Here is a 25,149-nt window from a genome sequence, read left to right on the forward strand (position 1 = left end):
ACACCACCTGATCTCACACCTGTGCAGTGTGAGATCAGGTGACGAAGGCAGAGGCTGGAAGATGAAGGAAGAAAATGGTGGTGCCCAGTGGTTCCTCTGGATCCAAACAAAGGAAAAATCCTGGACAGCATGTGGCTGATCAGAAGCCAAGTGTGGAGGGATCAAGGGCTTTGTGGAAGTAAAAGAAGGCCATTTTTTATTCTAATGAAAGTTCCGCTTTATGTAAATGTTTGACATTTGTGAACATTTTTTTTTAAATTTTGAAATAAATATATATATCTACCTGGCCATTACGTGAGGTCCAACTGGTAGAAGTCAATGAGATCACTGATGTACCAATCTGGTGGTCAGCAATGTAAAGATTTGCAGAGCAGCAGATTCTCAATCACAACAAAACAGTTAGGTCCATAATTATTTGGACAGAGACAACTTTTTTCTAATATTGGTTCTGTACATTACCACAATTAATTTTAAATGAAACAACATGTTGTAGTTGTAGCAGACTTTCAGCTTTAATTCAGTGGGTTGAACAAAAAGATTGCAGAAAAATGTGAGTAACTAAAGCCTTTTTTTAATCACTTCAATCACTTCATTTCAGCGGCTCAAAAGCAATTGGACAATGACTCAAAGGCTATTTCATGGGCTGGTGTGGGCAATTCCTTTGTTATGTCATTATCAATTAAGTAGATAAAAGGCCTGGAGTTGATTTGAGGATGGGTTCTTGTATGTAGAAGATTTTGCTGAGAACAGACAACATGCGGTCAAAGGAGCTCTCAATGCAGGTGAAACAAGCCATCCTTAAGATGCAAAAACAGAAAAAACCCATCCGAGAAATTGCTACAATATTAGGAGTGGCAAAATCTACAGTTTGGTACATCATGAGAAAGAAACAAAGCACTGATGAACTCAGCAACACCAAAAGACCTGGACGTCCACGGAAGACAACAGTGGTGGATGATCGCAGAATCATTTCCATGGTGAAGAGAAACCTCTTCACAACAGCCAACCAAGTGAACAACACCCTCCAGGGGATAGGCGTATCGATATCCAAGTCTACCATAAAGAAAAGACTGCATGAAAGTAAATACAGAGGGTGCACTGCAAGGTGCAAGCCACTTATAAGCCTCAAGAATAGAAAGGCTAGATTGGACTTTGCTAAAAAAAAATCTAAAAAAGTTCTGGAAAAACATTCTTTGGACAGAAGGCGTGGAACAGCTCATGATCCAAAGCATACCACATCATCTGTAAAACATGGCGGAGGCAGTGTGATGGCTTGGGCGTTCATGGCTGCCAGTGGCACTGGGACACTAGTGTTTATCGCATTTCACTTGTTGAAGACTAAACTGCGGACAGAAAGGCCCACAAACAAACAGCAACTGAAAGCCGCTGCAGTAAAGGCCTGGCAGAGCATTAAAAAGGAGGAAACCCAGCATCTGGTGATGTCCATGAGGTCAAGACTACAGGCTGTCATTGCCAGCAAAGAGTTTTTAGCCAAGTATTAGAAATGAACATTTTATTTTTAGCTTTTTAATTTGTCTAATTACTTTTTAACCCCTGAAATGAAGTGATTGTGTAAAAAAAAAGGTTTTAGTTCCTCACATTTTTATGCAATCTTTTTGTTCAACCCAATGAATTAAAGCTGAAAGTCTGCAGTTCAACTGCATCTGAGTGAGTTGTTTCATTTAAAATTAATTGTGGTAACGTACAGAACCAAAATTAGAGAACCGTTGTCTCTGTCCAAATATTTATAGACTTACCTGTATCTGACACCTTCTTGTGTGTCTAATAACTTATTATGTCCAAGCTAAGATGATGTAATCAGTCTGCTGCAGGTAGGAAGAATCAGTTTTATTCTCGTCTACGCCAGTGACCAGGTTGCAACATTGCAATTTTGTTACAAGTCACAAAGTGAAAGGCTGCAGTAGAGATTGATCTGTGTAAAACATCTTTAAGCACAGCCAATTAATGCACAGGCACCGGCATTTACATGACTGTCATCTATCTTTTAGCCAGCATCTAAGTCCAGGAAGCAGATGCTAACACTAGATAAATATTACTTTCATCCTTCTGAATTGTGTAAGTCCCCTTACATTCATCACTCCAGTCTCTGTCCTCACCTGTGCACCAGACAGCCAATATGAAGTATACAATTCACACTGGACAAATCTCCTCACAGAAAAAGCGTAAGACTGAAACATCAAGTGACCTCACATTTAGGAGAGTCTAAAAAGAACATAGGTAGGGTTTTGGGGGGTTTTTGTGGCAGCATTTTGTTCGAGAGAGGTGTGTATGTGTCTGGGCTCAGTCTGGGAGGACCTTTAATTATATATACAGGGGTACATTCATTTGTGTCTTTTATGTATGCCTGAAGTTCAGCTTTAATTACATTGTACTTTGTAACAAAAATAAATCTGTCTGAGAACTTAAAGTGTTCTTGAACTTATATGTTTAATTTATTCATAGCTTTAGGTAACTAGAGGGTTGCACAAGGTCGCAAGCTACACAAACATTTTCTACATATGTATTAGAACTTTCTTGAAAATCCATTTAAAAAAAAACATACTGGGCGTAAATGGCCTCACACTGCTAATGCTATTTATACCGATAGCAATTTAATTACAGTATACATGGTGAGCTGAATTGTCCATTACAGCTGTGTTTCCGTAAGGTACATTCATATAAAGCAGGTGGGCACAAAGCAAACAGGAAACTGAAATACAGAGCTAAAGAAATAGAATCTATCGATCTCTAATATTCTCTGTTTAGATATATAATCTTTATTTTACAGACAAACATTTTTGTAGTATAGTATTTTTGTATTGACAACACTTGTCCTGTAATAATGTACTCTAGCTGGCAAAGGAGCATTTTTAAAGGAAAGTCTGCTTTAAAAAGATGAATTCTAGAATATTTTAACAATTGGAAAGGCAATCCAGGAAAACTGGAGGTCTTCCTGACCAACATCAAGATGATTAAAGACGACCATAATACTACATACTCCACCTACCCCCAAGAACATGACTTTGCAAAGTCCCATAAAAAAGTAATGCAGAGTACAAGGGCCAGAAATCAGTAACACAGAGTGCAAGGGTCAGTGGTACATAACTTGAAGAACATAAGTTAGTAGAAAACAAAAGACAGTCAGGAAAAACTAACATCCCACAACTATATTAAAATATAAATCACCATTCAGCACAAACATCTACCCCCCTAAGCTGGCCACAGAACAAATCTCCCGTTTTACACACAGACCTCAAATACAGCGAAACCTAGCATTGTGCAGGAAGTCCTCCAAGATCTTGGCTAAGCTTTGTCATATGACACATTAGAACCAAAGAGGAGCCTAGAATTGCACCTGTCTCTGCATTGCCTATTATTGCTATGATCTGATATGTGAAGCAGCAGGCAAGACAATGAGATGGTGGCAGAGTGGTGTAGCAGTCTATCCAGAACATGGCCATGATCAATAGGTAGATTACTACTAACCTGTTGTGCACTCCTGCATTAAACAAAATATTTTACAGTTACATCATTATTTTTTTTTTAAAAAGTCTACACAGAGAATGAGGTCAAATTACAGGCAACATGAGCATAGTGTCTTGCTGTCTTTAGTATGATGAATGCCAAGATGCTGAACTCCCAAAAAAAAGAAAAAATACTGAGTGGATGCAATGCTCTGACTGATAATAATGCAAAGAACTGATAATAAGCTTACAGTAGAAAGACTTTTAGATATCCATTTTAACAAGTGTAATATATGGCTTCAATATTATTATTAATATTAATAATAAACAGGATTTTTATAGCGCCAACATATTACGCAGCGCTGTACGTTAAATAGGGGTTGCAAATGACAGACAGATACAGACAGTGACACAGGAGAAGGAGATGACCCTGCCCCGAAGAGCTTACAATCCTGGAGGTGCATTACCAATAGACATAGTTTGTTTGAAAAACAAATAAATAGAAACATGTTTTTCAATAAAATTCAAGTATCTTAATCCTTTTGAGGCTCCACCTCTTTGTCCTCAAACCCAAAGGTTGTTGGCAACTATGGAACGCGTTAATGTCATATCTTATAACACTTAAAATTTGTTCCAATACCTTAAAACCCCACATTGCACACAAATAAGGTGTGTGTAATAAAAAGACATTTGTTGGATGATTTAACAAGCAGATTCCAGTGATAAAACTTTTAGATACATAAGCTACTTTAGTGCACTGATAATATTTCAGTATATATTGACATGCTCCGCCATGCATTTTGCATTAACTTAACTGTATTTTTCTAATAAATTGCAGATAGGCACAGATGGGATTAGCAGGGATAAAAAAAATAGTACAAAAGTACAAGTGATTTGTCCAAAACAACAAAGAAGCTGCATCCAAAAAATCCATTTGAATATAAAAATGAGAATGAGAGCTGCCAGAAGTATTATGAGTTGTAGGTGAAGACTTGGTCGCACCTCATTAATACTGAGTTCTGAAAAGGAACAGTACAAAAGACAGAGATTGGACAAAGTAAAAAGAGTATCATTAGTCATGAAGGCATCCAGAAAACCAGCAGGGTAGATTAACAGACATGGCAAGCCAGCTCTAGTGGTGGTCTCTAAAACCCACCTACCACATACATTGGGCTTATTAGAAAATGTATTGCTTCATTGTCAAAAATAAACAGAAATGTTCAATTGCTCACTCAAAAAATGTCAGCACTCTAGTAGCAATCAAGTATTGTTAAAAGCCTTTAGCAATGTGGCTGACCATGTTCATCCCTTTATGACTGCAATATACCTATCTTTTAAAGACTTTTTTAATAACAAGCCATGTCACAAAGCTCAAAAAATTTCAATCTTTTTTTTTTTTACTGTGCTCTGTAAATTACTGTTATTGTTGGCAATAGTTTGCTGCACTGTCTAATTTTCTATGTAAAGAGTTGTACATTAGACTCCTGATCAAAAGTTAAAGTTCTTCTTGAAGGTAGTTAAATATATATTTTTGGTACTTGAATTGCCGCTTGGATGTGCAGTTTAATAAATTAAATAGGCTCTTGATCAATTTACCCAGTCCGCTCTAAAACCACTTCTACTATAAGGAACAACATGACACAGCACAATTTACTTACTAGGGCTATCATATTTCTAGCAACTCCTTTCCACCATCAATGGCATCTGTATTTCCAGAACCATTCCACAAGTCCCACCAATACTGCATGCTTTGCAGGAAACCTCACATGTACAAAGGTGGAGTAAATAGCATCTAGGCAATGTAAATTAACCACATGCATGATTTTCCACAAAACGTACCTGATTGGTAGGATCTGAGAACAGGTTTGGTAAACGCTGATCTACATGGCACTGTGATTACAGGGAGAACATGAGTCTCTGTCTCTTCCTTTAATTTAAAAATAACATTACAGAGAACAAAACTGCAAAGATTTCCTAAACTGCGCAGCTTTACAAGGTCATATAGATAGGGATTTATGTTGTGTTGGAAAGTTTAATGAGTTTTACTCTGCATTGCACACCTTAGATACAGTACGAAGTTTAGAAATAAATGTCCGTCCATTCAATTTTTTTTTTAGTCAACAAAAACTTTTTTATGACCAAGTTGTCATAAAACTTTCTATAAGGCATTTTTTTCTTCTCCTAGCAAGAAAATACACAGAATTAGGTAACTATCTTTGATTGTGCATTTACTTATTTATTGCAATGGCTCTGGTGAAAGATGTGGGGCTCTTCTTTACCAGAGGTTATCACTGCACATCATTAAATTCTGAATGAGTAAATCTATATGTGAATCATCATTTAAAATGTGACCATTTATATTTTAGAGAAAAAAAAATCTTACAATACTGACAACATACCTTCTACCTTAAATATTTCACATTTAATGAGTTTTTTGAAATATCTAACAGGGAATTTGACAAAATGTGATTTTACCCTCCCTATGCCTGTCCCCCGTAGCTTTTAAATTATATTTAGCATTCAGTTAATATATCCAGAATGTTGCCTAATCTAAACACATGTTGAGCCAGCAACTCAAATCAGAAACTAATCGACAACTAGGAGTAAAGATGGTCAGCACCTCTTGTTGGCTAATGTGTTTAGAAACTTAGGCATATGATTCAAAGAGCCTCGTCTGCCAAAAGTCAACTGCAACGGAGAAAGCAAAGGAATGTAACTGATCTCCAAATGCAAAAATGAAAATATATAAAAGGTTACCAAAACAAATCAAAACACCTAAAACAAAAACATTTTGTTCCTTCCAAAGAATTTCACTCAATAAATTTATAATAAACTGTCCTGTTAGCAAGCAATAAATACAAGATGCATGTTGACTAAAAGACTTCAAGAACTGTATATACTGCTGTTCTACAGAGACAATGAAGACAACAGTGGGCAATGCTAAAATTTTAGATCTTCCATAGAGAAAAGAGGTGCTAGCATGAACCTGCTTTTAAACAGAAACCGTTGGAAGGGGGAGTTAGGCCAAATTCAGAGTAGTGTTTTTTTGCAAACAGTTTTGACTGGTTTTTGGATATTACTATTATTATTATTATTATTATTATTATTATTATTATTAATAACTGTTTTTATATAGCACCAACATATTTTGCTGTGCTGTACAATAAATAGGGGTTAAAAATGACTGGCAGATACAAACAATGACACAGGAGGAAAGGACCCTGCCCAAAAGGGTTTGCATGGGAAATGGTTAGAATTGTAAAGTTTTATTGCAAGCTGTCACTCCTATTTGTCCTGCGGATGACTGTCACTATGGCAGAAATTGGGTCAGAAAAGGAGGTAAGAGGACAAATCCTCTGGTCTTAACTGTGAAAGAAGCAAAATACTCTAATTTTGCGGAGATTTCCCCTCACTTCTTTTTCCTATCTCCAAGACAGGAACTGTAGGGAAATCTTGCCACAGGACAAAGGCTACACAAACCAGTTTTCTCATAGTAGGGATAGCAAAAAAAAAAAATAAAAAAAACTCTATTATGACTGTCTGTGCATTTTTGATTACATTTACCTCCACATAGTGAGGGGAATCCCCATGCAAGATAGTTGTCACTAGAGTTCCTATTGAAAGATTTAGCCTTATCGCTTGTCCTAGTAACAAATGTTAAAATGTCATCACCACCTTCCCCAGTAACACTGATCACTAAAAGTTTAATTCCACAGGAAAATACCATAATTTTAGCAAAGTATTTCTACTAAGCCTATTCAGCAGCTGTAAACATAATATTTTTCTCCAAAAAGTAAAACCTTAGCAGACCCCCTTCCCTGCTGTATCTAACACCGTGGTTGTAAATACAGAATAGGAAGCTTGCAGTAGAGGATACTCACACATGCGTAGTGAGATTGGCAATTTTTTATATAACATTTTGCAGAAGCATGTCACTCAATCTTGCTCCTGTGCAGTGAAGGACTTCAGGATTGCAAGAAACATGGTAGGTAAACAGCTCCCTTCAGGAGAGATAAATAGTAAGGGGTAGTTGTTTGTTAGTTTTTAAAAAAGACGGGTCCTTTAAGCAACATTACCATTTAGTGGTGGTGAAGTAATTATGACACCTGGTCCTGGGTCTGATCTCTTTCCAATTACGGCCAGACATAACACAGTTGGAAAGTACATGACAATTTGTACTGAAAATGTTTTCCTGTTTTACTTTAATTTTGTAAAAATCTCTGTAGCTGGCAATACCAACCTGAGAAAACGCTTTTTCTTCTTAGCAGAATCATCTGGCGTTTTGAATGACTTGTCTAATCTCTTCTCTGGAGTCTGGAGCAGAATTTGTGCTGTTTTTACCCAGTCACTAACAGTTTTCGCCCCAGAAGGATGGAGGTTTTCCTGGATGTTCACTGGAACATCTAGCCCTTCAGCTGGTGAACGGTTTTCGTCTTCTGGTTCATCAGACAAATATTCCACAATATTTAAAGCCTAGAAAACAAAAGACATGCACATCAAATCTTATGACTGCTTTAACAGAAGAATAGGCACTGAATCACATACAAGGTTCAGTGACATCACAAGCTACATTACATTTCTCGGAACTAATACCAGTATGATAATTATATGGTGACAGGTGACAGTGTGGATGGGCAATCCGTATCTGTGACTGCCAGTCTCACAGATTTCAGTTCACCATGCTGAATGTCACCTCCATGGTTTACCTGAGCACGTTTGAGATCAGATGCTGCATCATCAGCGGGCATTCCACAACTGTAAATGACCATGTGCCCAATCCAGTGGATGTGCAAAATTAGATTGGGTAGAACCCCATAGGTATATATGACTTAGGTTTCCCAGGAGGCTGCAGAATAAAATGTCGATCTTTCTGCATTTTGTGATTTGAATCATTGTGACTACGATATACATTCAAAGTAGACTACATACGAAAACAAGGTTAGGTGTTAAAACAGGGTTTATATCCACTTTATTTGTTTATTTTTATATCTAATAGTTGCTGAACTCCTCAAGCCTCTTAGACATTTCCTATCTACATGCATCTATTCCAACATTATTGGCCTATGTTTATTGGCATTATTGGCCTTGGCAGCTGACTTTTATGAAACTTCCACTTTCTTCCTATTCTCCTCATCTCTACAAACATAAAAATTGTAATTTGTAACCTAAGAGAAGAACTGGAAGAGCTAAACTGAACTCCCTAAAATAACACAGAAAGTGTACACAGGACAACCTTGCGACAGGATCAACTGGTATTTCTTGCACTTATTGAATTGCTATAATTAAACACTTTAATTTGTATATTTAGCAGACCAAATGTAAGCAAATAGGAGAAAGTAAACATTAGGGTTAATTTACAATTTGATTATGTTAATTATGGCAACCTGGGAGCTTCTTACTAGTTTTTAAATGGTAGCATAAAGCTGGCCACACATGCCATTTAAACCGGCCCTTCTGCCAGGATAAAATGTAATAAATGGTTAGATTGTTTAGCTATTTCTTCATACTACAAAGTTGTTAGGCAATGTTACTAGATCAAATCTATGAAAAAGCTTACTGCTGTGTGGTCACCTTTAATTGAAACTTTTTGTTAGAGCAAGTCTACCTTAACTTACTACCATAAGTTTACTGAGGACAGAAACAAAGTACAATAGCAGTATCCATATGTCTGCTTATGAGCAAATCACAAGGTATATTACAGAACAAGCTGATCCATATATTTTGGGGAAAGCCATTTGTTGATATCAGCACATTTTACATTTATTCCAGGAAAAAGCCTCACTTTCTGCAGCTCTGGCCTCTGACTATTTTACATCTAGTTAAATGTATTCTTTATTTAAGCTTATGTTGAAATTTATTTTACATTTACTGTTTTTATATATTTATTGTCAGCATACAGGAATGTTATACTTCATTTCCACAGAAAATCCAAGGGGAGAATGTAAAGATTCTGAGACACAGCTATGACTGAAGTGGAGACACATTCACTGCATTCATCTATAGAAAACCACTGCCACATAACAGATGGTAGCATTTTGAAAATGTAGGATACTTTCCCCATTTATGGTAAAAGGAAAAACAAAACCAACATTGTTACAGAGTAACAGTATATATTTTTCTAGTCACTGCTATTTTCGGCCTGTGAGGTAACCGAGGATGTAACATTTTTCACAAAGTTCCAAATAAATAACTCATATATTGTCACTAGATGAGAAAATGTTTATGTAGAATAATTCAGGTCCCACTGGTGGTTACCAAAAACCCAGGGCTGGAAGTTTTAGGAAAGATTACAAAAGAAAATCATGCCTTTTCTTTACAAAATATTGAGAAAACACATTAGGAGATATTCCCAAAACCACTGCTCTTTACATAGCAACAACCACCCAATTCCCAAAACGGCCTCATACTAAATAGAATATCTGGCTGCATAAAGAAGAATGTACCTGCATACATATCCACTGTACTGACAAGGTACCAGTATCTGAATCACAATAGGAGAACAAAATGTAGGGTGTTTTTAGCAGCTGATCCTCAATACTGGAATACACAAAATTGTGTGCAAAATCCTCTACAGGATTCTATGATGGGGAAACTGCCCAAAGAATGAAACTGCATCTTTTTCTTGGCAATTTTTATTAGTAACGGTTAGTATAGGAAGGTTCTTCCAGACTTTATCAACCTTTTTGATATGGTGAACCCCTAAAAAAAAATTTGAGGTCTCAGGGAACACCTGCCAATACTTGGTATGCCTAATTTATGGTACATTTACCTGGTGGTTATTCGGATGAATGCCCCTTACACTGCTGGCCAGTTGGAAGAATGTCGCCCCTACAGATACCCAAAAAAATAAGTGGTGTCAGTGGTAACTGACAGGTGGTAACACAATTTACTTATTGTTCAAAGAACCCCTAGCAACCACTAAAGGAACTCGATACGTTTAAAGTGTTGTTGGGGTAGGTGACTCGGAGACAGGAAATTCAGGAACAATCTGAACCTCAAATGAAAGTTCCTCTGAAATGTCCACATTGCTTAAACAATTAATTAGGCTTTTAACTATGAGGAATCCATGGCAGGCCATAATTGTAAGAAAGGAAGAGGTGATGTCCTTTCTGCAATAAACCCTCCTACCTGCCTGATTGCTCCAGGTTTCTGGCAAAACACCGAGATGCGCATGTGCAGCATCAGCTTTGGTAGCCATCATACCCGGCATTCACAAATCCTCTGCGCATGCCAGGAATGGATGAACTCCTGCGTGCACACAGGAGTTACATCATCCCAGCCCAGCCCAGCCAATCAAGACGGCCAAAGATAGACCAAAAAAATGAAAGAAGAAAACGACACCCTGAGTGTTAACAGGCACAGGTGAGTAACAAGGGATTAGTGCTGCTTTATTACCCACCTGGGCGTTACACTGATGTCTAGATTTCTGTTCCAAAAGCGTTACACTGTTTTTCTATTATTTTGTATTGGATTGGATACAGAACTTTGTATTCAACCCAATACAAAATGAGAACAAAAATCAAACTCTCATTTTGTATTGGATTGAATACAAACTCCTGTATCCAATCCAATACAAAATGAGAGTTTGAATTTACCAATTACATACTTTGTATTTATTTTGAATTATTTTGTATTGGATTGGATACAGGAGTTTGTATTCAATCCAATACAAAATGTGTTTGAATGAGTTTCAATATGAATTTCCCGCACACGCGCCGATGTCATCGTACGCGCCGACGTACACGCTACGGAGGGAGAAGAAGCCAGCCGGCTTCTTCTTCTCCGCCGGCCGGCTTCTTCCTTCCGGAGAGGGCACCCGACGCTGGAACACGACGCTAGATGATCGCAGCGGGACCGGGTAAGTGATCGATAAACCCGAACTTTTCTCACTGTATTTTCATACAGTGAGAAAAGTTCGGGGTTATCAATAATTGTAATTATTTTAAACCCCAACCAAGGTCGGGGTTATCGCTCGAGTGGTTAATAATGATGATTATAATATTATTAATAAAAAAAAATGTTAATAGCTTTTTTTTTTGGACAAAAGGAGAATGGACTGCCCACAAAAAACAGAAGATAAAAAAGGATGTGCACCATATTCTTTAGTCAATATAAGTTATTATTTTAACAGTAGATCTCTGTTTTAGACCTGTTCCACATGGTAAAAGGGTCCATCCAGGACCCTTGTAATACTAATAATATATGATTAAAGTCCTTTTATTTACAGACAATATTCAATGCTATATATCAGTTTCTATTTGCGGCTGTATTTCAGGTGAAAAGTACAATTTTCGATTCAAAGATAAAATGTACTGCATTTACTGTTATACTACACAATCATGTGCTAGTTCATTAGTGCTTTATGCCAAAGGTTTCTATTGTAGTTAGTTACCTAGTACAGTGCCCTATGAGTAGATGAACCTTCAACAGTGAATAAGTTAAGCACATAGTATGTAGTTCGGAATTTCCCGGCTTATCAGCTTTGTTTAAATGGCTAGAACAGCTCATTCAAGTTAAGTGTTTATTTTACATTTATCAAGCACGCGTAAAAAAAAAATGTAGTAATCCCCACCCTGTGTCGATATGTGTTTTATTGCTTTTTTTTTCCACAGATACTGCATAGCTTAGAGTAAGACACAGTGAACCAAGGACATCACTTTTTCTGTTAATCTATACATTATTACATGACCTGCTTTGGGACATGTTTTGAATACTATATGTCATAGTCATAGTCATAATCAATCAATCCTGTGGTGTTGGATTTTGCACCTATTAGGTACAAAATTTGCAGTTAAGATTTATTACTGCATTCCTTGTTCTCTTTTCTTCTTTATACAGTCGTGATATATTACAAAACACTTTAAGTACTACTTTAAGTGTACCTAAAGTCAGAATTTTCACTTTACATAAAAGGGTAGACAACCTTTTTATGTAAGGTAAAAATTCTGTTTGTGTTTTTTTTTTTTTTTTTGTTTTTTTTAATTGCAACACCCTCGGTCATACATCCCAGGAGGCTCTTGGCTGCTCCTACATCACCTGATATTGCGCCTTTATCAGGCGACGTAGGAAGAAGAACCCAGAAGAACAGAGAGATGCCGGCACCTAGCGCGCCCGCTCAAAAAAGGATGTCGGGACAATGCGAGACCCGATGGAAGAACCCTCCGGACGGATCGACTCCTTTGCGGGATTGAAGGTAAATGTAAATGCATTTTTGGGTTTACTTCCTCTTGAAGTCCCAGGGAAATAAAATAATTAGGTAGTCAGAATTTGACAGAAGAGACAAAGTCCACTATCTGAGCACTATGACCTACCAACTAATGAGAATCTGTATAAAAACAAACCTACATTGTGCTTAGTGGACACAAAGTATACACAAAACTTTTTTTTTTGAGACCAGCCCATTTAGAGTTTAGTTTACTATCTTTATGAACCTTATGTATGCTATGCTCTGCAAATTTTCGGACAATTTTGCACAGGAATCTAACACATTTACAATATAAAGCTATTTTTGAACTCCTAATTAATATATTAATTAATATTATATTAATACTTAATATTCTATTGTGGTCATACACCCTAGTTCATTCACTGTAAATAGCACTGCAGGCTAAAAGGTTGGGCTGCTAAATGTTTGATGCATGTTTTATTCATAAGCTGCTAAAAAGTGTGATTTTTCACATTTACTAACATTCATTCGGAAATTTATACAACGCATGCACAAGAAATGACGCACGGCATATTGACTTTTGCCAATCTGAATTGCAATCAAGTTGAACTGGGACATTTTACCTACACTTCTATTAGATGCCTGTGTTTATGTACTGTATGATTTTGATCTATATTGTTTAACATGGGAGAAACACTAATATTTAATTATAATTTGTGGTCTTGTTAACCTTTAAAACATTTTAAATTTATTGGCATGTAGCAACAAAGGAGCTCAATGGTATACATGGATACATTTAAGAGTATTTTACATTATTAAATGCTGTGTGCCCTAGGCTCTATATAGGTTTGGTTTACAGTTGTTATATACTCGAGTGCAGTGTTTTTTAACCTGGGTTCCTCCAGAGGTTGATAGGGGTTCCTTGAGAAATCTGTGCATGGCATTCTTCCCTCTGACCACCACACTAGTGTTCAGGGTTAAATTTCAAGGGTTCTACCACATCAAAAAGTTCAAGAAACACAGCTATAACCAACCTAGGTAAACAGTATTGAACATACCAGTACTAAATGGGCATACAAAAATCCCAGAATATGATCTGAAATACAGAGAGCACTATACAATGCCTCATTACATGATTATGAAAAGTATTGTTCATATACTAATCTGTTTATAAAGTTTGGATTACATGTTCTTTTTACAGTGTGACACAAGAAAAAAAAAAAATATATATATAACCTTAGATACCAGTGTTGCCCACTGGTAAATTTTATTTTTATTTTATAAAACACTGAATTATGAAAACATTTGCAAACTCTCGTGCTAAACCAATTTCCTGCTGCATAGGACTAACTTTTTTACCCCCCCCCCCCCCCCCCTTTTTTTTTCAAGTGAAAGTTGTTTTGAAGTACATAGTGTAACATGACCACCCACTTTATCCCCAGGGCATTGTTCTGAGGAAAAATTAGAAGAGCGATACCACATACCTGTAATCACAACATACAGCAAGAGTAATTTTCATAAAAAGGAATGAAGTTCTTCAGTGGAAAAATTTGCTGGCAATTAGGCTTTGTGTTGTTGAAAAAGTTTCTTTTCTGCCTGCCAGCAATTCTAATACTGGATGTATAGCTTAATGTGTAATCACAGCGTGTCTTGGGGCCAAGTTCTGCCACCTTGGGCTTGGCAATTACGGATGTTGAAGATGAGGAAAGATGCAGCAGCAATGAGATGATGGGAGAGATTGCTAGAGGGGATCCTTTTGACAGGAGGGTATGCCCTACTTACATTTTGGCAAAAGCCCACCTATTTTTTCTAAGGAAATTTAGAAAAATGTTTCTAATGCTAATAAATTCTTGTGACCGGCACTAAGTTCTGACAAATGGTGGTCACAAACCAACTGAGGTGACATAAAAAAAAATGAGGATGGTTTTTAGTCCAGTGAGTGTACCAAAAGCAGACATTTTCTGGTAGCTAAGTTTTGAATAGTAGGCCCAGTTTCAAAAATGTAAAGTACATAAATATACACTGAAATCATGCTAAAGGTTAAAAGGTTGTAAAGCAAAAAGTATACATATTATGCAATATATTTAAATATTTTTTAATGACCTTTTTTGCATGATAAAGAATATCTTTGCAATGAAAATTATACAATGGAAACCCAGCAAAAAGTCCTAAACCAAACGGTGGTTTTGTTTAAAGTCAGATGTAAAAAGAAACATACACTCCATATCTCTTCATTAACAGGCACTAGAATATTTCTCTTACATTGATGGGTAAATTCATGACAAAATGTTCTGTCTCTAAATTGCTATTGTTGTTTATTCTCAAGAGCAGAACACACACAAAAAAGAACAGGAGCCAAAGTAAAGCCTACCAAATTACAAGCAGGGGTTACCCAAGTGCTTTGGTTTTATTGAGGAGTTAAGAAAGGCTGTCAAAGTGAATTTCTGTGCGGTTACCAGTAATATCACAGTTAGGTCAAAAGTTGTCTGACTAAAAGGGGACAAACAGACCTGATCTATGTATTCCAATGCAATATTTTCTAAACAAAGCACTTTATTTCTATATTAAACCAATATTAGTGTTTTATATATTGTTACAAAGCATTGGCAAATAATAGTTTCAGCAACTACTATAGACTGCTTTATGAAAAAGCTGGATGATTTCTAGAAGCACAGAATATAACTGGGTATTAAGGCTTTAAAGTAAAGATAACAGAGATGGTTGATCCAGGGAACATTCAATTGCCTCATGGAATCAGGAAGGAATTTTTTTCCCCTGTTGAAGCAAATTGTACCTGGGTTTTTTTTTGCCTTCCTCTGGACCAACTATGTCTTATAGGGTTTTATACCTGGGATATGTTTATTTCCCTAGTGGTTTAACTTGATGGACTTTCTCTTTTTTCAACCTAACCAACTATGTAACTAAATGAAGCACACAGTTGGTTTGTGAATGTGTGCCCCATTTTACATTATGTACATACAGTCAACAAAAGTGATTGTCAAAAAAAGGGATTTAATATAGATGTTTTAAACGTATTTTGAAACCACTGTTGGGTGAAGAAATGCCAAACCCAACAAGGGGTAAGATACAAGGCAGAAAGTGAACAGTTAGTCATTAAATATAAAAATTGCAGAGGCAATGATAGCATCTGGTAAAATCTCATGCCAAAATCATCAGAAGGTTCAAAGATAAAGGCAACTCTAATAAAACTTAAAGTTTAGCTTTTTTATTAGTCTTTTGATTTGTCCTGTGATCTTATGTGTACTTCTGAAAACGTCATGCCTCATGTATGCACACATGCACTTCACAGAAGATAATATTACAAAGTCCAGAAGAAAGGAAGCAGCGCACCCCACCACAGCGAAGACACTCCCCTGGCTTTTCCCACATTTTCGAGATGTTTGATAGGGTTCAAGGATTTCATGTGTTTTGCACTGAGGAGATGCTTCAGACTAGCCACTGCCATCAAGCCCAGATAGGTGGTGGGGCTACAAATATTATTGTACTTCTCAAACTTAGTGCCATCTCCACAGGATCTTTGGAGCCAAATTTGTCAGTTCCTGGTCACCTCTGTGGCTATGGCTCTTTTCCCTTGATTGTTCAGTTTGGGCACAATACAGGGCCACCACCCGCCTACATATTCTTCCCACCCGGCTGAAAAAGAATTCTGGGTTGTACACTGCTTTGATATGCATTGTCAGCTATGAGGACTTTTATAGGCAAGTGTGTGTGATTCCAAATCTTGTCCAATCAATTGAATTTACCACAGATGAACTTCCATCAAGGTGCTGAAACATCTCATTATCAATGAAGAGAAATGGAAAGTATCTAAGCTAAATTTCAAGTCTTTTGGCAAATGGTCTGAATACCTATGTAAATGTGATAAATTAGTTTTAATAAATTTGCAAAATTGTATAAAGTTTTGTTTTCACTTTGTTTCCCTAACTTAGACATCGGGTTGCAACATAACAAAATTAAAAAGAAGGAGGTCTGAATATTTATATGCGTGTATAAACACACGCACCAAATACAAAGGTTTGTATAAATTGTCTGACAGTGTTATTACGAACAATTTTCTTGCATTTTAAAGCAAATATAAATGACATGCTATTTACACATTATTACTTTGCCTAGCAAGCTTGTGAAATAGTGTACGGTAAAAAGGAGACACACTTCTGTTTTGCCTGGTCAAATATCACAAGCTGTACCTACTGTGTTTGCCTGTGTCACTCTTTTCAGTAAGTTAAACCACAATTTCTTCTGACAGTTCCTCTATTTACAAGCTAGTGACAATGCAATGATGCAACATGTTAACATCTAGATAATGTACACAATGACACATCAGATGAACTGGGGTCAGCCTGATCCAAGCAGGAAATTGCAGTAGCCACTTCCTTGTGTGCTGGACAAGAAAGATGCTGGCGTAAGTAATCTTTACTCCTGGGCAATAAGAACAAGGGAAGTGGGAGATTTGCAGGCCTGTCGCGCTGCTGCTGAATTGTGCCTAGTAAACATTTAGTGCCACTATCCAGGACATTTTTTTCCTGAAGTCTACATATTTAATTATTATAAAGCCAAAAAAATATAACATTCATTTTGAGGATTGTCCTCAATGGCAGAATTATTCTTTAAAAAAAAAACACCCTTTTTAAAAGGGGAATACAGCAAGAGATAAAGTAGGGAAATCAGAGTATATTAGCTGAGAAAATATTGATTGAGTTTTGAATGATTAAATTGATATAATCAATTCAGTTAAAAACCGCTTGAAACACAACAGCAATGCTAAAAGTAACATTATACAAAACTAATTTAAAACAGGTATGGCAGTTTAAAATGCCACTTCATAATAGTGGAATACGTAAAAGAATCTTATTGGTGACATTTTACAGGCCATGAAAGCACAGATCAAAATTATTTGTGGCCCTTTCAAACCCGTGCAACCGACAGCTTCCAGCTGCTGTGTGCCTAGGAGAAGCAAACGGCACTACACGTAACTAGATTAGGCTAGGCACAATTTCAAACAAAATCCACATTGCCATAAAATACCACAATCTGCTGCAGCCACTTGCAAAAATTCTGAACAGTTTGGACTCTGGCAGAATGCTGCAGCTCACCATAGATCTGAAATAGCCCTTTTGTGTTGTAGTCATGTCCTCCCATACATGAGTCATGTGCTTTCTGAAAGAAAAATCAAATCAAAAACAAATTTTTCTTGCACCTCTATAGCTGTAATATTTAGAAATCTCATGTTACCTATTTCTTTGGATCTTATGAACCAAAAAGCTTGAAGAAGTGGATAATAGTGGTATTATGATAATACTTGAAGTGGTGTCTAGAAACTCTATTCACTTGAATGGGGTTACTTAGCACCAGTCTTAAAAAATGTTAATATTTTTACCAGCATTAAAATGAAGGGGAAAAAATGGCAAAGTGTGTTTGAAAATAACACCACACGTCTCTATTATAGTCTATGAGTTCTTCACTTTTAAAATAAAGGACAAAAAAAAAATGTGTTTGCCTGTGCATGATCCTCGTCTCTGACCCCAATTTCCTGTCCTGTACTATGTTTGCGCTATTTCTTGGAGCATGCTCCTTTGGCATGTCTGGAGTTTTCTTATCATTTAGGTCCTTAAAGCATTATTTGTTAATTAAAGGACTTCATGTTCCCATAATATTGAAGGCTAAATATTTCAGTATCACTATCCCTCTTGACACAAGGAGAACAACTTCTTCACAAGTTGTACCTGACATACGGTTTACTTTCCTCACCCACTCCCTCTCTGTTATCAGCAGAAATGATGGACAATGTACAAGACAGAGGCATGACTCATGGAACACCACAAGGTGACACGCTGTATGACGTAGCTGTCAGCTGGTATCATTAAACATTTCCTGTCTTCAAACTACACTGACAGCTTCATAATCTGCATTTATAATAACACAAAAAGGAATACAACACATATAATATATACAAAATATATTTCCTTTTTAATGTAACATTCCTCTAGAAAGTCTGTTCTGAAAATGTAATAATGTACTGAAAATGGTGGTAACAGACTGTCACTGATAGGCTTTTTCAGGTGTTTGCAAATGGGGGGGGGGGTGGATGGATAAAATCAATTGTAAAAATGTCTAACAAATGCTTAAATGCCTGTACAAGCATTTTTAAGCATTTACAAGCCACACCAATTCAAATTTTTAAAGGTAGCAGAGGAGACAAATCAAATAAATGTGCAGCAACACGGCTGCAGTAATCTGGCTAACAATAATCTACGTCTGGAGTGCACGACTGTCAGTGCTGGCACATGAAGTTCTACCTGGCACAGTATCAATTTAACCATTCTTGCCACAGCAAGACTTCTGGCACCCGATTCTTTATGTATCCAGATTAAATTACCTTAACGAGTTGCTTCAACTGGAGAAGAGATTCCTCTTGACAACCAAGAGCCCTGGACCCAGAAAAGCACCCAGGACTCCTTTTAGAGCCCCACAGGCTGGCACACATCATAGGAATCTTCCCAAAGGCAGCTTTTCCAGAACCAGAGACTAAAAGCAATCAAAGCAGAAATAGTCTGGTCTAAAAGCAAAATTATTAACCTGACTCATAAGCAAACCAACTGCAGTGTTCCCCCCAGCCCCTTTTAGCCAGATGCACCATCTGACACTTTTCAGTAACTTTTCATGCTGTGTTTTGGTGGTTACTGAAAAGTTTGGTCACAATAGGGCCATTACCTGCCTAATGCTTGATATGCACTTACCTGCCTGTTCATAATCATCTTCTCTAAGTACACTGCACTGCACATGAGCAGCTCAGAGCAGGATGCTGGGATTTGCCTGGCAGTTCTCCAAAACTCAAAAAAACTGCCATGGCGGATAGCTGCTATTTTTGGGAAACTGCCCACAATGTCAAGAACATGACTTAACTGAAAAAAGCAAAGAAGAAAAAAAAGTGATAGCAAAATAACAGATTAATCTTTTCAGCAACAGAGCTGAAGAAAAATGTGTCAATCCTCTTAGGGAACTAGCAAAAAAAGGTATCCACCTATCCAAATATTTCCTGTGTCCTTCATTAGACAAGGAGGATAATTAAATAGATTTCCTCCATCATAATCACATGTATACATGATAACATTGGAAAGGTGGTGAAAAAACATATTTAAGAAACCAGTTACCACCATTTTTGTGGTCAGTGGGCCATTACCTAAATTAACCTAATCAAATCCCTAAAATTACAAGCACAGAATACATTAACCCTAGCTAAATATTTTGTGTAGTGGTGACTGTTTAGCGATCTTCCGTGAAAGTGAACCTTAGAGGTTTAGAGTGTGAACGTAAGGGCTTGTGCATTTTTTAATGCAAAAAAATCCTCCGCACAAAATGCAGCACCATTTCAAACCCCCACCTTGTATTTAAGTAAAGTTTTCTTTTTCCATTATCTAAACTTTAATATTTTAGGGTTAAAAAAATAGTTTCTATGCATTGCATTCATTACACATCATCTTTCAATGTTTCTTTCATAATTTACTGACATATATGCTTTTATTGCAGAAAATACATAAAATCTGCCTTGCCAGCTAGCAATTGTTAATGTTGGGTTGTAATAGATCCTGTGTACATGGCAAACTCAAAAGAAGACCAAGATGTCATCTGCAGAAGCAAGTCCTATCACTAGAAGAGGGTGCTTTGTGAGGTAGTGTGCTATATGGTAAAACTATGCTGGGCACACACATTGTGACAAACAAGCCATGCACCACAATGCAGATTTCAGTTTTTAGTTTTAGTGATTTGAAACTTGTCAATACAGTAAGTAGCCCATCTGTGATAGATAATAAGGTAAGCTCTTTTCCTTTTTGGAATTCTAACTGAATCTCCAATAGCTTTGCGTTATAAATACAGACTTTTCTACATTCCTACTGAAATTTTAAAAGACGTTGACATTCTGAAGGCATTAGATTAAAAAATTCAAAAGAAAAATAGACACAGTTTGGGTACTGAAAAACAAAGATGCAAACAGGAAGAGTTGGAAGCACTAATTATCTGGATCTGTAGATCAGGACTAGAACTTTCTACTGACAAAATCCTTGGGTAAAGTTTTGTTTTATTGATTTAGTAAATTTATTTATTACTATGTTTTAGTCCTTAGCATAGGGTATCTCTTTGTCCGAGTGCATAAGTTTACAGTACAATGCGATTTAATTTTCTTTAAATTTCAGATTGTAAAGCATCTGTTATCAGCACCTTTTTAATAAAGCTGTAATTTTGCATATCTGATCTGCATTTGCATGTTTTTTTCCTTGGCATTTACTAGAGAAATTCAAGATATAAGTGCTGTAGAACTACAAATTGACTTTATAATTTAGGATTGCAATGAAGACACAATGAACATATTCAGAGGAACGTTGTTGACTTTCTAAGTGGAAAAAAAATGACGATTCAAGGTAAAAAACAAACATTTCAAAGTATGCTACCAAAAGAAACAAATCTCTTCCCAAGAGAGCATATTTTTGTACAAATACATAGCGTTTACCTTGGAATTAAACATTTATTAACTGTAAACAACAGAACTAGATATATATTTAATGGATAATAATGGGTTCAAGTAGGTTATATTTATTAGATAAAGCGGTAATATAGGTGTTGCTTAAAAAAAAAAAAAAAAAAAAAAAAAAAAGACACCTTCTGACATAAAGGTGAAACCTGACAGCTGCAAACTTTCCCAGACCTAACCAAATCAAAAAGAGTTATCAGAGCAATGTTCTGATGTTCCGATACAACATTAGAGAAAACAATCTCCTGAATGGGAACACAGGCTAAAGAACCTAATAAAGTAACAAATTTGTCTCTTCCATCAAAAACAAGTTTGGGCTCAAACTAGGCTTTAAATCCATTACAAAAGTGCGAAAAGAATGGGATATGCCTTAATGTGCAGACATTTTTAATTAACATGCTGACCCTAGTGAAAGAAATCTTAAATCACTGCCAGTTACAGGTAAATATATATTCTTCCTACAGTTTCTTCATAACACAAGCAGGCCCTATCCATTACATAGAGAACGCAAAACGCCACTAGTTCAGTTGCCTGTCAAAAAGTTTTGTAAGGGGAAACCTGTTAAACAATTAAGCTGAAAGAGAGATCTTGCCATGTTTAAATGATTAATACTACAGGAAACCAGAAGCTGAAATAAAAACCTAATGCTCACAGACTGTGCAAATACAAGAAGAAAAAACAGCTAGTACATAAATCATTGTGAAGTCGAAAACAAAATGCGTCCCAAAAATATGGTTGCTCTTTTTCTCAGGAATTTTATTTATTAATTTTCTTGCCAATGGCTTAGGATCAAGACAACTAAAGGAAAAAAAAAAAAAACATCAAAGGGCATTATTTAAAATGTGGTATTGCTTCCAGAGGTGGATAAACAATTTGTTACAACTTGTGTAAACTACAGGCACAAATTTGTATTTCACAAAACTTTCCAGGGCAACTAGAAAAAAAAAAGTCTTGCACACAGGGAGCTGTTCAGTTCTATGGTAAGGGACTGAGGGAGGATAAGTGGCAGCAATGCTACATCCTCCCCAGGAGGAAATTACAGCAATCTTGCGCTCTAGATTTTTTTTGACAGTCACAAGCAATTGCCTTAAAGCGTACCTAAACTCAGAATTTTCACTTTACATAAAAGGGTAGACAACCCCTTTAAAGTAAAAATTTTGTTTATGTGTTTTTTTGTTTTTTTTTTAAGTGCACTACCTTTTTTCTTTTCACCTAGGTAATCAAGAATTAATTGGAATGCGAGTCTCCCGGGATACCTATGTCACACATCCCAGGAGGCCCTTGGCTGCGCCTTCTGCACATGCCTGAGCATCTCGGGCAGAAGGAGCCCTTTCATCAAAAAGGGAAAAAATGGGCAATGAGATCAGCAAGAATTTTTCCCCAATCTATGTCACCCAATCTTGCGTCTACACAGTGCGAGATCGGGTGACGTAGGAGGAAGAACCAGGAAGAAGAAAGGAGAAGATGGCCAAAGACAGATACCACGACGCGGGACCCGATAGAACAAACCTCCTGACAGGCAGACAGACTGATCTGCTGGATTGAAGGTAAGTATGATTTTATTGTTTTGGGTTTACTTCTGCTTTAGGCGTCACAAATATGTATCATCCACCTATTTGTAAAATATGGAGAAAATGCCAACATTATAATAACAAGAACTTCCAGGTATTATTAAAAGTGATCTGCCTTTTTTGCTTTTTTAGTGTGGTTCTTGCTACTGTTTACTGTAAGTGTTTAGGGTATAGGGCAGAGCACAGATGTGAGTGATCAGATCTGACCAGCTGCTTTTGGCTCATAATGAATCCTCACCCTGTCTAGCTTCCTACAAGATAAATAAGTTTAATTCTTCCCCCCTCTGTGGTATAAACTTTACCCTTCACTTTTGGAGAATCCTCAACAGGAATGCATGTAGCAAGATATAGATAATTCCTAAATCCTTTCCTGAATTTCATACTTCAAATATGAGAGGCCCTTGGCACAATATTCATTCCTCTTTTTGCTAGCTTTTTTTTTTATCAGTGGCTACCCACCGAGCAGTTATCACAAAAGGAAAAATGCAAACAATATCTCCATTTCCATGCTGCATTGTCTGGCAGTCACCCCACTCCCCATCTACATCATGTCCTTTAAAAAGGTTGTCCCTCCCATGCATCCTAAATTCTCTGGCAGCTCTCCCAGAGCAAATCCCCTCATCCCCAATTTACACGGTTTTCTGGAAGCCCCCCAATACCCTTGTGCTTTGAATCATATTTTAACTAATTGGTTTGGTGAGGGTGGGCCAAAGCTTTAAACATTAGGAGAAAGACAATAAAGAGCTATTCGTTCTTCCAAGGGAGCAATCACTGTTCATACATTACCAATCCCTAGGTTGCTCTTTTTTCTGTTTTCACCTTACACTCACATGATTAACTCCCTCATTGCTTATCATACCCCTCTGCTCCCTAGGTATATGTGAACACTACCATGAATTTATCTTTCCCGTCACCCTTCTACAATGGGTATACAAACAGCTATAACGCTTCACAAATGTTATTACCCTTCCTTACTATACAGCTTTTGCTGGAGTTGGTCTTTAATGGTGCTTACAGGTTGTAGAGAAAATTCTGGCATAAATACAAAAGCCTGTCCTTAAAGTAAATGTACAAACACTTGAGAACATTCCTTAAAAATTCCACAGGTGACTGACATTTGTACTGAAACTCAAAAATATCAATCAACAGTCTCCTACGCAATTGAACTAACAAGCATGTCTGGACCACTACAAATAATGCAAAGCAGGGGGTGTGGATCCTTGGGAATTGCAAGGACGCATTCTTCACTGACTATCACCTCCATCAAACAAGATGGCACTGATTTACACAAATGCTGCTTGGGTATCAAACAAAGTGTGGAACATTCAGACATGAACTGACTGGGCATGTATAACCTTAAGGGTAATAATGATTTATTTTACAAAGCAAATGCTATTGCATAATAGTCTAAATGTAAACTCAAATGCCCATAAATATTTTAAATCCATTTATAACACTGCTTTCTCCTCCATGAAGAGATTTTTGTTTAGATTTGTAGCTAAAACTACATAAATACTGTATTTTTTACATTGTTGAGAGCACTGTGCCAGATAATTTAATGCCTCTAACATTCCATTAGAAACAATGCATCTTTTGTCTATCTCTTGGAACGTATTTCTTAAGAATAGAAAATCTGCTTAAGGTTTTTGATAATTTAAAATGTCTTTATAAATGGTGAGGATCAGTACAAAGCTACTCCAGTATAATCCTAAAGCGGGGCAAAACTTGCAAATACACATATCCTCGTCCCATCGCAGGGCGCTGCCATCTTCCTTTTTCAGGATGTTCTTCGGTAATCTTGATTGGTTGTGCCAGGGTTGATGTAACACCCATGCAGACACACAGGAGTTATATTTTATTCCCAGCATGTGCAAGAGAAACCGGGATTGCCAGATTTCCCCTCCAACCAACGCTATGCAAAAAACGTGAAAATTGTTATTGCCTTAAAAATCACCATTTATAAAGCTGTATAAACAATTAGAAAATAAAAGAATAACTAAACCCAAATATCTAATATAGTAGCTTACCACCAAAAGTTAGATGTTGGTGGGGGTTTTTCAGAACATTTCAGTGAGTACAGAAAATGCCCTTTGATCTCGAAAAAAAATGCAGTGTCTTTGCCATTTCGAGTGGGTTGACCTGGAAGATTATTCAAAATTCTCCTTCTGCAAAGAACTAATCTTCATATGCCCCATGTAATAAAGATGAACAAATACGGACATATGTGAAGTCCCACCAACCATGTGTAGTGTAGCCACCCAGGGAGCCACAAGACTACAAGATAAAAATAAAAGACAAAAATGCTTGAAAAAAGACCACTAATGTATGTACCTGTAAGCTGTTTCATTTAGTAGATAGGAAAATCATCCAATGAGGAAACTTGTGGTGACAACCATCTCA

General features: G+C 36.8%; 1 protein-coding gene across 3 annotated transcripts in view; it reads right to left on the bottom strand.

The window, feature by feature from the left end:
• The window catches only part of SPIDR (scaffold protein involved in DNA repair), a 207,892-nt gene that overhangs the window by 152,389 nt on the left and 30,354 nt on the right, over positions 1–25,149 (bottom strand). For all 3 annotated transcript variants that reach the window (XM_072411239.1, XM_072411241.1, XM_072411238.1), the window contains exon 6: positions 7,705–7,937. In XM_072411239.1, the coding sequence (XP_072267340.1) occupies positions 7,705–7,937 (233 nt within the window). The remainder of the gene's footprint in view (positions 1–7,704; positions 7,938–25,149) is intronic.

The sequence above is a fragment of the Pyxicephalus adspersus genome, chromosome 5 (genome assembly GCF_032062135.1).
Source record: "Pyxicephalus adspersus chromosome 5, UCB_Pads_2.0, whole genome shotgun sequence".
NCBI lineage: Eukaryota > Metazoa > Chordata > Amphibia > Anura > Pyxicephalidae > Pyxicephalus > Pyxicephalus adspersus.